This window comes from Salvelinus fontinalis, chromosome 38 (genome assembly GCF_029448725.1).
Source record: "Salvelinus fontinalis isolate EN_2023a chromosome 38, ASM2944872v1, whole genome shotgun sequence".
Classification (NCBI taxonomy): domain Eukaryota; kingdom Metazoa; phylum Chordata; class Actinopteri; order Salmoniformes; family Salmonidae; genus Salvelinus; species Salvelinus fontinalis.
In genome coordinates, this window is record NC_074702.1 from 14,026,624 (window position 1) to 14,040,789 (window position 14,166).

Genomic DNA, 14,166 nt, shown 5'->3' on the forward strand with positions numbered 1-14,166 from the left:
GAGCATGCGCAGTAGAGCCTTCCTTAGATTATGTTTACAAAGTGAAATGTAGGCTATAGCGCCTGCATCGGTAACTCTCAAATTCTCAAAGAGGAAAACATTGGTGGAAAACATTAGATAAATAAAATAAAAAATGTCAAACAGACCTCAAAAACACATTTTGTTACAATACTTCAGATCATCTTTGCAACAGCCTCCCCAACACCCAAAATAATTGGGAATAAACTATTCAACCAAGGTAAGGGAAACATTTACAAAGCAATATTGTAAATGAAGGCACATTTTCAACACAAGAAATCATGACCAAAAACAAGCAGACAGGTTATGCACGTCCTCATTTCCAGTGGTGTAAAGTACCTAAGTAAAAATACTTTAAAGTGCTACTTAAGTATAGTTATATATTTTTGTTGCCGTTGGGGGGGCTGTACTTTACTGTTTATGTTTTTGACAATTTTACTTTTACTTTAATACATTCCTAAAGAAAATAATGTACTTTTTACTCCATACATTTTAGCTGACACCCAAAAGTACTCGTTACATTTTGAATGCTTAGCAGGACATGAAAATGGTCCATTTTACACACTTATCAAGAGAACATCCCTCGTCATCTCCTGCCTCTGATCTGGTGGACTCACTAAACACAAATTCATCATTTGTAAATGATGCCTGAGTGTAGGAGTGTGCCCTTGGCTATCAATAAATAAAACAAAAAGAAAAACGAATATTGTGCCATCTGGTTTGCTTAATATGAGGAATTTGAAATTATTTATACTTTTTCTTTTACTTTTAAAACTTAAGTATATTTTAGCAATTACATTTACTTTTGTATACTTAAGTACTGTATATTTAAAACAAAATACTTTTATACTTTTACTCAAGTAGAATTTTACTGGGTGACTCACTTTTACTTGAGTCATTTTCTATTCACGTATCTTTACTTTTACTAAAGTATGACAATATGGTACTTTTCCACCACTGCTCATTCCACAGAAAAGTAGCCTATCGCCTACATCGGCCATAGTGCAAAGGCCGGTGATATTGAATTGTTTAATTTTACCGTCCTCCACCACACTAGAGTGGCTATAATTCCTAGGAATGCTAGTCCCAGATGTTGCATATGGCGTTTAGCTAATCAGGTTGCAGCGATCTGTTGTTTACCCCTGACTGAAGGCTGGCCCAACATCATGAAGAAGCATTAGCCGCTCTATAGCATAGTGGTGGAAAATGGTGTTTCATCAAGAAAGTATGCTTATTTTCCCTGTTTTTTTCCACCTTCTCGCCATTAAATCGAGTTAAGGAGGAAATTGACAACTTTGCAGCCTGAATGATGAATGTTTAATGTATGAAGCGGTCCACGGGGGATACAAGTGTTTTACCGGCTGCATGCATTCCCTTTGGATGGTAAGATGAAACGACTCAATATCGCCACCTGCCGGCCTTTGGGCTACAGCTGGGTTAGCTGACAATGTCACGAAAACAATGGGCAGGTTAGGGATGGATCAGAATTTACAGAATGTTTACTTATAGGAAAATAGGGGAGGGTCATGCTTTTTCAATTTCAGTCAAGGGGAGGGTTTAGTATTTTTAAATCTAGTCCAGGGGAGGGTCATGTCATTTGAAATCGATTACATTTCAATATTTCTCAGTGTTTTAGAATTAGTTGCTTATTAGGTTATATGTAGCCTATCAATGTGTGCCAAGTGCAGCCCCTCACCTCTGATTCTTAGCTGGTCATGCAATATCAAGGACGCATGCGCAACTATAGGGCAAAACAGGGTTGGCTTAGATTGGTGACAACATGTAAACTATATATAGTCTCCAATGTTGATTGAAAACAAATACATTTGCACAATGAGCACTTGTTGTCTCTCAAATACATCATTACAGTTGTTGGTTAGCTAGCTAGCGAATTATAGCCATATTAGCATTGACAGGAAATCAGTCAAATCACCTCAAAACAAGATATGGTATCAAGAACAAGATGAAACTAGCTGAAACGAGCCACTTACGATTCCCCACATGGCAGTTTTTTTTCATTGTTGCTAGCTGTCTGGCCATCGAGGAACCACAACAACTCACAAACTTCTGCCCCATTAAGGGACATTGTTTTTGTGAAGTTGTCAGCTAACCAATCTATAAGCTATTTAGTGTGTAATACAACTAGGCTGTATTACACACTGCAATGGATATTCCAACCCTGAGTCCCGGCCTGCTCTGCTTTTGCTGATCAAAAACATTTTTGTGTCCTGCCTAACCAATGGCTGTGCTGTGTAGGCCAAAATGCTTCTTCAGAAAATACATTTTTGATTAGGCCTAGTCTAAAAAGTGCACTATCTTGCTCGTGGACTAGCCTATAGACTATGTTCTGTTCAGTTTGAGGAGGACACAAAGATGAGAAGGAAGACCAGAGGTCAACTTTGATAGCTTGCTACTACTATAATTTATTTTATTTAAAACAAATGTCTCTTGCTGTTATGATTTTTATGAATAATGACTAAATGATGTATACATTTAACATAGAACTATAACTAACAGAATTCTACCCTGTCACTGTATGATTGTATGAAATTTATTAGAATCATGAATCTATAAATCTGATGTGTGTAGTTTTAGTCAGAATTAGAACAAGGACTTTTTGTTCCTTTTTAGTATGTAAGCAGGGTGCAAGTGTGAAACAAATGATAAGAGGAGCTATCGACAGACAATATGTACTGCTGTGTTCCTTTCAGGACATTCTGTCCCCACCCAGGGAGGGGAGAGACCTTGGGCTTGTAGTAGATTGTATAACAGGTGGCAGACAATGTATGAGAAAGAGAAGACTTGTGAACTTTATTGTCATTGTCTTAGAGGAGGAGGGACAGTTATGATGAAATGAGAGGTATATAAACCAATGTACATGTAAGGATGGGCAGAGCTCTCGTAAATAAACATGCTGGCTATGGTAGACTGGCCTCTGTCTGTTTCATTTTAATAAGAACCTTACAAATTCTTAGTAACAGACATATAGTATGTTAATTGAAGTTCAGTTTATGAACATTGAGAACAAAATTCTCGTAACACTTGCCCATGATGTATTTATCAGAGTTATTGACGTCACAATAAGCCAGATTTGAGTAATTTACATTGTGGTGCTGAAACTTGAAGCAGAAGCCGCGGCACAATTGGAAATGGATAGCTCATGGTGCTGAAAGTAGGCAAATTCGAGTAGGTACAGTCTTCATTTTAGACTTTACTGACAACAAGAGGGCTTTGTGTTGGAGCATATTCATTCCTATTTAAGAAATAAGAGATAGGTCTACCTGTTTGACAGACGAAATTAGGCTGTAGGCTGCTATATCCACAGATTTGTTGGTCAATTCCTCCACCCACCATGCACTCTTTAAACAGCCTACCTCCGTGTCAGTGAAGGGCTGTTAAGTTAAAACCAAGACTCGAATTGAGGGGGTATGAGAGGGTATGCCATAAGCCTACCTTTTATTAAAGAAAATGGCAAAAAGCACAGACCCACCCCTTGTTAGCTGATGATTTTGAAGAAAATAAAACAAGGGTTTAGGTAAATATATTTTGCTGAAGGGAGGGCCATCCATTTTCCTTTCAGAGAGGTAAGATTTTCTCCATGTAACCCTTATTATAGGAGGCAGGCCGGGACTCAGGGTTGGAATATCCATTGCAGTGTGTAATACAGCCTAGTTGTATTTACACCATCCCAGCAGCTATCTTAGAAATATAACTGCTCTTTGTTGCCTATAGGCTATAGACTATGGACCATTTGATTGAGACCACTCTAAATAGCCTATAGATTGGTTAGCTGACAACTTCACAAAAACAATGTACACGTTCACTCCCTTAATGGTGCAGAAGTCCATGAGTTGTTGTGATTATGGATGGCCAGATGGTTAGCAACAATGACTAGAAACTGCCCTGTGGGAATTGTAAGTGGGTAATTTCAGCTAGTTTCATTTTGATACCATATCTTGTTTTGAGGTGGTTTGACTGGCTTCATGTCAATGCTAATATGGCTAAAATGAGCTAGCTAGCTAACAACTGTAACTACACTACCGTTCAAAAGTTTGGAATCACTTAGAAATGTCCTTGCCCATTAAAATAACATCAAATTGATCAGAAATACAGTGTAGGCATTGTTGATGTTGTAAATGACTATTCTAGCTGGAAACGACAGATTTTTTTATGGAATATCTACATAGGCGTACAGAGGCCCATTATCAGCAACCATCACTCCTGTGTTCCAATGGCACGTTGTGTTAGCTAATCCAAGTTTATAATTTTAAAAGGTTAATTGATCACTAGAAAACCCTTCTGCAATTATGTCAGCACAGCTGAAAACTGTAAGTCCTGATTAAAGAAGCAATAAAACTGTCCTTCTTTAGACTAGTTGAGTATCTGGAGCATCAGCATTTCTGGGTTTGATTACAGGCTCAAAATGGCTAGAAACAAAGATCTTTCTCCTGAAACTCGTCAGTCTATTCTTGTTCTGAGAAATGAAGGCTATTCCATGCGAGAAATTGCCAAGAAATTGAAGATCTCGTACAACGCTGTGTACTACTCCCTTCACAGAACAGCGCAAACTGGCACTAACCAGAATAGAAAGAGGAGTGGGAGGCCCCGGTGCACAACTGAGCAAGAGGACAAGTACATTAGAGTGTCTACTGATGTTGATGCTCTAGATACTCAACTATTCTTAAGAAGGCCATTTTTATTGCTTCTTTAATCAGGACAACAGTTTTCAGCTGTGCTAACATAATTGCAAAAGGGTTTTCTAATGACCAATTAGCCTTTTAAAATGATAAACTTGGATTAGCTAACACAACATGCCATTGGAACACAGGAGTGATGGTTACTGATAATGGGCCTCTGTACGCCTATGTAGATATTCCATTAAGAATCAGCCGTTTCCAGCTACAATAGTCATTTACAACATTAAAAATGTCTACACTGTATTTCTGATCAATTTGATGTTATTTTAATGGACATTTCTTAGTGACCCCAAACTTTTGAACAGTAGTGTATGTTTTGAGAGACAAATAGTGCTCATTGTGCAAATGTATGCCTATTTGTTTTCAATAAAAATTGGAGACTAAAATGTGTTTACATGCTGTGAAAATTCTAAGCCAATCCCATCTTTTTTGTCCCATAGTTGAGCACACGTCAGTTTTGTTGCTAAACAACCAACCCATCGATTAGTGAATATGAACCATGTGAACCATGACTAGAGAACTGTGCAGCCATATTTCAGAGGCAGTGCCTTTTTAATAGTGGGGTATAACGTCAGAAGAGAGAGAGACAAATGTTTACCCATGAAACAGGATCTGGCCTGCCAGCCCAATAAAGTGAGTTAGATAAGGATAGATAAGACAGGTGTGTCTGCCCATGCTTTATCCGCTTCCTGAAAAAAACCTGCAAAGCTCTGTTGAGACTCATTGTGTGGCTGTGTGATCAGCAAGGCCTTAGTAGACAATGATGTATATAAACCCTGAATTGCTAATCAAATCAAATCAAATGTATTTATATAGCCCTTCGTACATGATATATCATAGTGCTGTACAGAAACCCAGCCTAAAACCCCAAACAGCAAGCAATGCAGGTGTAGAAGCATGGTGGCTAGGAAAAACTCCCTAGAAAGGTCAAAACCTAGGAAGAAACCTAGAGAGGAACCAGGATATGAGGGGTGGCCAGTCCTCTTCTGGCTGTGCCGGGTGGAGATTATAACAGAACATGGCCAAGATGTTCAAATGTTCATAAATGACCAGCATGGTCAAATAATAATAATCACAGTAGTTGTCGAAGGTGCAGCAAGTCAGCACCTCAGGAGTAAATGTCAGTTGGCTTTTCATAGCCGATCATTAAGAGTATCTCTACCGCTCCTGCAGTCTCTAGAGAGTTGAAAACAGCAGGTCTGGGACAGGTAGCATGTCCGGTGAACAGGTCAGGGTTCCATAGCCACAGGCAGAACAGTTGAAACTGGAGCAGCAGCATGGCCAGGTGGACTGGGAACAGCAAGGAGTCATCATGCCAGGTCGTCCTGAGGCATGGTCCTAGGGCTCAGGTCCTCCGAGAGAGAGAAAGAGAGAATTACAGAGAGCATACTTAAATTCACACAGGACACCGGATAAGACAGGAGAAGTACTCCAGATATAACAAACTGACCCCAGCCCCCCGACACATAAACTACTGCAGCATAAATACTGGAGGCTGAGACAGGAGGGGTCAGGAGACACTGTGGCCCCATCCGATGATACCCCCGGACAGGGCCAAACAGAAAGGATATAACCCCACCCACTTTGCCAAAGCACAGCCCCCACACCACTAGAGGGATATCTTCAACCACCAACTTACCATCCTGAGACAAGGCCGAGTATAGCCCACAAAGATCTCCGCCACGGCACAACCCAAGGGGGGGCACCAACCCAGACAGGAAGATCACGTCAGTGACTCAACCCACTCAAGTGACGCACCCCTCCTAGGGACGGCATGAAAGAGCACCAGTAAGCCAGTGACTCAGCCCCTGTAATAGGGTTAGAGGCCGAGAATCCCAGTGGAGAGAGGGGAACCGGCCAGGCAGAGATAGCAAGGGCGGTTCGTTGCTCCAGAGCCTTTCCGTTCACCTTCACACTCCTGGGCCAGACTACACTCAATCATATGACCCACTGAAGAGATAAGTCTTCAGTAAAGACTTAAAGGTTGAGACCGAGTCATTAAAATGGCTCCGCGGTAGCTTCAAAACAGTGCCCCCTGCCAATATTTAATAAACCTTAGTACTACATTCGGCTAGGTATGGTAATCCTTGAGGCATAGTAATCCTCTATCTGCTGTATCTACGGCCAGGAACATGTTGTTTCACCCCATCCCAGACAAGGGTGCTGGTTCTAGGTTGAAACAGTAGCCCGGGGTGCCCAATGTTCCTATGTGGGAAGGTGGGACAGAGGTGTGGAACTGTAACTGAACTTGAACTAGGAGGACCGTGGACGGGACCTCTAGAGATCATTCAGCTTCTGCTACTGTGATGCCTAGGCACTCTACCCCTGTCTTTATGTACATGCATGCAAATACCTCGTACCCACGCACAGTGTAATGTTTCTGGTACTCCCTGTATATAGCTTCATTATTTAGTATTTTATTCCTCTTGTGACATGTATTAGATTTGATTGATTTGACCTGATTTTGACAGCAGTGCTCTGCATAGTAGGGCAACTACACTGAGTGTACAAACATTAGGAACACCTTTCTAATATTGAGTTACACCCCCTTTTGCCCTCAGAACAGCCTCAATTCATCAAGGCATGGACTCTACAAGGTGTTGAAAGCGTTCCACAGGGATGCTGGCCCATGTTGACTCCAATGCTTCCCAAAGTTGTGTCAAGCTGGCTGGATGTCCTTTGGGTGGTGGACCATTCTTGATACACACAGGAAACTGTTGAGCGTGAAAAACCCAGCAGTGTACTACCATACCCAGTTCAAAGGCACTTAAATATTTTGTCTTGCCCTTTCACCCTCTGAATGACACACATACACAATCCATGTCTCAATTGTCTTAAGGCTTAAAAATTCTTGTTTAACCTGTTTCCTCACTTTCATCTAAACGGATTGAAGTTGATTTATCAACTGACATCAATAAGCGATCATAGCTGTCACCTCGATTCACCTGGTCAGTCTGTCATGGAAGGACAGGTGTTCCTACTGTTTTGTACACTCAGTGTATACTATGTGACACCAAGCTGTTTTTCTGTAGTAACTGTATGTTCATGATGCCACCTTGTGGCATAGATGTTTAACTGCATTATCAAATACAACATTACCACAGAAATGAATTAGTATAGAGTACCACAGTATGAGTCATAATACCCATAAAACCTAGTGGTCAAAAAGGGAAATGGTTCCAATAGTTTTTCAACCATTAATTTTTCCCGTAGGGGATTTAGAAACACTTAAAATAAGGGCTGTGTTTTGTGTAGGCATACGTGACGTTTGGACAACCATGTAAAGGTGACTTTTATCAATATATTTGCCCGTATATACTTCCCCCCAAAAAATGAATGCTAATTAGCTGCTAATGTGGCTACCATAAAGAACTACAAATACCATGATAATTTGGATGAGCCCCATTTGAGGCAAAGGTAATAATCTCTGGATTAACTATCTAATGTTAGCTAAATGTAGTAATTCATAAATTGGCTACATTTCTTTAAATTGACAATTCTGTCAACTGTCTTGTGCAAGTTTTAAATTGTCACAATACCTGTTAGAAAAGGTGTCAGCTAGATATGACCTGCAGGAGCTTGCAGGGATTTGCAGTCTTGCATGATGTCTACTTTTGATGATGATTAGTATTTTCGAAACTGAGAGTAAATAATGCCGAATATATTGATAAAAGTAAACTTGTCCAAGAGATATTTACATGGTTTTCAAAACGTCTTGCCAGGGTAAGCCTACATGAAACACAGCCCATATTTCCCTATGGGAAAAATGGTGTGAAAACGATTGGAACCATTTCCCTGTTTGACCGCTATGTTTTATGGGTATTATAACACCTCCACCGTGGGGCTCTATTACACAGAACCTTTAGAATTTTGTTATTGATGTCAACTATAGTTAAGTCTGTCTGTGAATGAAATTAAATAAACACACCTGTGAAAATACATACTGAATGGGTGGGGGATGAGATCCCATAATCCTTTGTTTGGATTCATTTTTGTATTATTTGATGTATTTATTACATTACAGATCACATCACAGTACACCAGTCAAAATGTTACATGTAGGTATAGGAAAGGCATATTCATTTCCATCTTGATGTTTTTACCACTAGATGGAGACATGAGCTTCTGTTTCCTTGTATCGCAGCACCAGCTAATGTCCATGACAATACCTTAGAGGTCCTACATGAGGTTTGCCAATAAAAAACTTTCCTAGGTTGAATATACTGACCATGATGTCTATGATACTGATCCAGAAAATATTGTCAATTCACTTTATCCTTTCCACATGTTAACAGCTCCCTCAACATAACTTTCACAGCCAGAATGATGTTAAAATTAAAAGTCTCTTTTATAAAGAAATTAATAATTCCCTTCACCTTTCCCTTTGCCCATTTACACATTGCTGATATCATTTCCTCTGATTTTACTCCCAAGGTCCTACATTCATTCTTCCCTTTCAACCCCTGAAGGAGTGTGAAAAGTCACGTGTTGGGGATATAAGACTAGATGCCCTGAAGTTAACACGGATAAGTTGGGAGACTTTAGGCAAGTCCTTAGTGATTTCAAAAATCTCCTGTTTATCTGAACATATGCCTTTGGCGATCGTCTCAAACTCCATGATAGACTTGTACTCTGATGGAGAGGGAGATCTGTACAGGTCTTTGGGCGAGGCGGCTTTGTTAGGAGTGAAGATGGGCACACGGAGGGCGTTCATGTATGGCAGCTGGTACACCTTCAGCATTCCACCCCTTGTGCCCATCTTGATCCTCTGACTGGGGTTTCTCTGGACCAAGAAACGAGCCACCTGTTTCTGCTTGTAGGTCTCCTTTCTCGGGGAGTCGTTCTCAAACAATGTGGTCCTGGAATCAAGCAATAGCATTTTTTAAAGAGCAGTTTGAAAGTCTCCTGCTGTTCTTAGACATGTGACCAATATAATCTTTGTGAAAATGTGTTAATTTAGTGAATGATAATGAATTTGTGGCACACATTGAACATGAACAACAGCACTCGGCTGGAACAGTGATTAAAAGCTACATTTGATTAAACTATCTATCATGCTAATATACATACTGTTGTTCTGGTCTCGTTTCCATCACCAAGTCCAGCCAAGTGGCCTGGTAGGACTCCTTCTCCTGGTCCTTCTCCTTTACATCGCAGTGGACATATACCAGATTCACATCCCCACTGTTTAGATTGTTAATCTTGTGTGTGTAGATCATAGTGGAGACAGAGATGAGAGTTGACTGACTACCGTATTAGATGTGCTAATCTATAGGCTTCTCTGGGACTTGCTTTTGGCTGGAGATCAAGGATAGTTGGTCTGTGTGTGTGAGGTTGTGTGTTGTACTGTGGTTCTCCAGAGCCTCTTATAATGTTAAGGTTCTATTTTTACCCTACTACATCATAACATTGCCAATGCTGTCACCGTGGTTGGCTCAGGTTGGTTGGCGTTTTAGGTTGGTTCACAGCAGTCCTGTGAGGAAGGCGACCAGTTGAAAGAGTGACAAACACCAATTTAATTTCATTGAGTTGTATTAGCATTGTATTAACCACACAAAGAGGTTAAAGGTCAGTCATGCGCCTCAGACTTCTCAGATACCTCATAGGCTAAATGCTTCAGGATATTTCTCAAGGTAATATGACCTCTGGTACCAGAGTTGAGCACATAGTTTACATTGTATTTAATCTTTCACCCAAATGTCAGAGCCAAAGTACAGGGAACATTTTGATCTTCATCTGAATGTATAGAGTAATGTTCGGAGTCCATTGTTCTTGTATCATGCGTCAAAGTTTTCATCATCAGTGCATGTATTAGTGGACAGATTACCCAGGTATTCCTCAGTAAGGGTTGCCCTGTAGTTATATCTGTACAATAATTCCATGTGATGATGTAGAGGTATGGATCCTGGAAATGCTAGCACGCCATCTGGAAGTTTTGCAATAGATGGACCTCTTTACATTGTCCTTTAACAATACTGATTTTGTCACTGACCAGATTTGAGTAGTAATGAATATATTTAAGATATTTTCAACATCAAGGCCTTTTTAGCGATGCCATACATGTTATCTAGATAATTTTCTGAAGAAACCAGAGAATTGTACAAGTTTATGTGTCTTCGCTGATCACCAATCATCACCAATCAACATAACAATATGTTATGCCACATTTCTCATAGACCAACTGTGGGTCTCACAAGCAAGTTGTTGTGTATATAGTTCCTTTCTGTTAAATGTGATCTTTGCTTAACACCATTTTAATAACACGGTAGATTAATCATCGAAACTAAGAACTGACTATTTAGATGTGATCATTTTCTTCTGATCATAGTTTTAGGGAGGAATACAAACACCAATCAAACTACACTGAACAAAAATATACAGTTACAGCTCATATAGGGAAATCAGTCAATTTAAATAAATAAATTAGGCCCTAATCTATGGATTTCACATGACTGGGCAGGGGTGCAAACCAGATGTGGAGGTCCTGGGTTGGTGTGGTTACACATGGTCTGTGGTTGTGAGGCCGGTTGGACATACTGCCAAATTCTCTAAATCGATGTTGGAGGTGGCTTATGGTAGAGAAATTAACATAACATTTTCTGGAAACAGCTTTGGTAGAAATTCCTGCAGTCAGCATGCCAATTGCACGCTCCCTCAAAACTTGACATCTGTGGCATTGTGTTGTGTGACAAAACTGCACATTTGTTTGTGGCCTTTTATTGTCCCCAGCATAAGGTGCACCTGTGTAATGATCATGCTGTTTAATCAGCTTCTTGACATGCCACACCTATCAGGTGGATGTATTATCTTGGCAAAGGAGAAATGCAAGGATGTAAACAAATTTTTGCATAGACTGAGAAAAATAAACTTTTGTGCATATTTTTTATTTCAGCTCATGAAACACACTTTACATGTTGCGTATATATTTTTGTTCAGTATACATTGATAAATCATGGCTGATGGGTCTATGAGACAGTATAATGGCCTCTTTAAGATTGAGGAACATCAAGTGCCCGCTGGGGAAATTATTTGGGGTCATTCTGTAAGGTGCATGGTCAGATTTCAGAGTCATTGCAAGATCAACACAGCCTCAGAAACAGACACCCTGGCTGTCAACCTCGGCAGCTATTCCCCAGCCCCAGCCACTTTCTGAAGCTATGTCCCAGCCAGTCCCTGCGCTATTCCCTTTCTGTCTCACTGAAAAGGACACTATGACGAAACAGCTTAATGCCATGAGTTCAGCGGGTAGGCATGTGAGCAATGATTGATGCAGTGAGGGAAGATTGAAGATGTCTCCCTGAACTCACATTCTCTGCATACAGTGCCTTGCAAAAGTATTCATCCCCCTTGGCGTTTTTCCTATTTTGTTGCATTACAACCTGTAATTTAAATGGACTTTTATTTGGATTTCATGTAATGGACATACACAAAATAGTCCAAATTGGTGAAGTGAAATGAAAAAAATAACTTGTTTATAAAAAATTAAAAACTGAATATGTATTCACCCCTTTGCTATGAAACCCCCAAATAAGATCTGGTGCAACCAATTACCTTCAGAAGTCACATAATTAGTTAAATAAAGTCCACCTGTGTGCAATCTAAGTGTCACATGATCTCAGTATATATACACCTGTTCTGAAAGGTCCCAGAGTCTGCAACACCACTAAACAAGCGGCACCATGAAGACCAAGGAGCTCTCCAAACACGTCAGGGACAAAGTTGTGGAGAAGTACAGAGCAGGGTTGGGTTATAAAAAAATATCTAAAACTTTGAACATCCCACGGAGCACCATTAAATCCATTATTAAAAAATTTAAAGAATACGGCACCACAACAGACCTGCCAAGAGAGGGCCACTCACCAAAACCCACAGACCAGGCAAGGAGGGCATTAATCAGAGAGGCAACAAAGAGACCAAAGATAACTCTGAAGGAGCTGCAAAGCTCCACAGCGGAGATTGGAATATCTGTCCATAGGACCACTTTAAGCCATGCACTCCACAGAGCTGGGCTTTACGACAGAGTGGCCATAAAAAAAGACATTGCTTAAATAAATAAATAAGCAAACACATTTGGCGTTCGCCAAAAGGCATGTGGGAGACTCCACAAACATATAAAAGAAGGTACTCTGGTCAGATTAGGCTAAAATTTAGCTTTTTGGCCATCAAGGAAAATGCTATGTTTGGTGCAAACCCAATACCTCTCATCAACCCGAGAACATTTAAATGTCTTGGAATGGCCTAGTCAAAGTCCAGACCTCAATCCAATTTAGAATTTGTGGTATGTCTTGCTGTACACCAGCGGAACCCATCCAACTTGAAGGAGCTTGAGCAGTTTTGCCTTGAAGAATGGACAAAGATTCCAGTGGCTAGATGTGCCAAGCGTATAGAGACATACCCCAAGAGACTTGCAACTGTAATTGCTGCAAAAGATGGCTTTACAAAGTATTGACTAGTGGGGGGTGAATAGTTATGCATGCTCAAGTTTTCTGCTTTTTTTTTGTTGTTTCTTGTTTGTTTCACAATAAAAAGTATTTTGCATCTTCAAAGTGCTAGGCATGTTGTGTAAATCAAATGATACAACCCCCCAAAAATCTATTTTAATTCCAGGTTGTAAGGCAACAAAATAGGAAAAATGCCAAGGGGGTGAATACTTTCGCAAGCCACTGTACCTCAGACAAACTTTCTCTCTTTCCAGCATTGAAAATGTACTGTCGATGATTCAGGAACAGAACAGTCAAAGTTGATTATGTCATAATTCAGTGCCACATGCCATTGTCAGCAAGAGGTGCTGCCGCTGTTATCATGCATTGCTCCAGGAAGCTACATTGGTGTCACAAAGCTTAGTACTTCAAATACATCAGCAATTCTTCAGCCCAACTTCACATGGAAAATTAAATGAACAAGCTGTCACAGGCTATGGCGTGGGTTCTTGGCATCACCCTCTAGCCGTGAGGCTGAAACTCAGTAAGCTGGTATTGGGCAATGACAGTTATCTTGGATTTATAACAAATGAGAACAAGCTGCTCTGTTGAATCCATCAGTTCCCAAAGAAAATATTTATGATGCAGAGTTATCATGGCACTGAAAGTAAATGAGCAAAGGTTGATTTCAAACAACAACAGAGCATAATGTTACTTCTGATTGAATCTAAAATATGTATCTGTTTCCTTTCCTTGGATAATGCTTTTTATAACTTTATAACATATAAAACATGATTGATCATCCTCCAGGTATGGTATCAAGACTAATTCAAGGTTGAGTAGGCTAAGTAAGAATTGTGTCCACAAATGTACTGAAATTTCTATTATATGTAAATAGTTTATGATTAGTGAAAGCCATAATGTCGTTATTTTGCTAGATACTTCACCCTATTAGCAGAAATCGTATTTTTTCAAAGTAATTTTAGCTGTCGGCTGTGGCGTTAGCTGTTCGGTCTGAACTGATTCAAACT

General features: G+C 40.1%; 1 protein-coding gene across 1 annotated transcript; it reads right to left on the reverse strand.

Moving 5' to 3' along the window:
- Positions 1-9,171: 9,171 nt before the first annotated feature.
- Positions 9,172-9,934, reverse strand: LOC129837344 (telethonin-like). The gene is made up of 2 exons (XM_055903440.1): positions 9,786-9,934; positions 9,172-9,574 (listed from the first exon to the last, which is right to left on the reverse strand). The coding sequence occupies exons 1-2, from the start codon at positions 9,932-9,934 to the stop codon at positions 9,172-9,174; spliced, it is 552 nt and encodes a 183-aa protein (XP_055759415.1).
- Between the last annotated feature and the right edge of the window lie 4,232 nt (positions 9,935-14,166).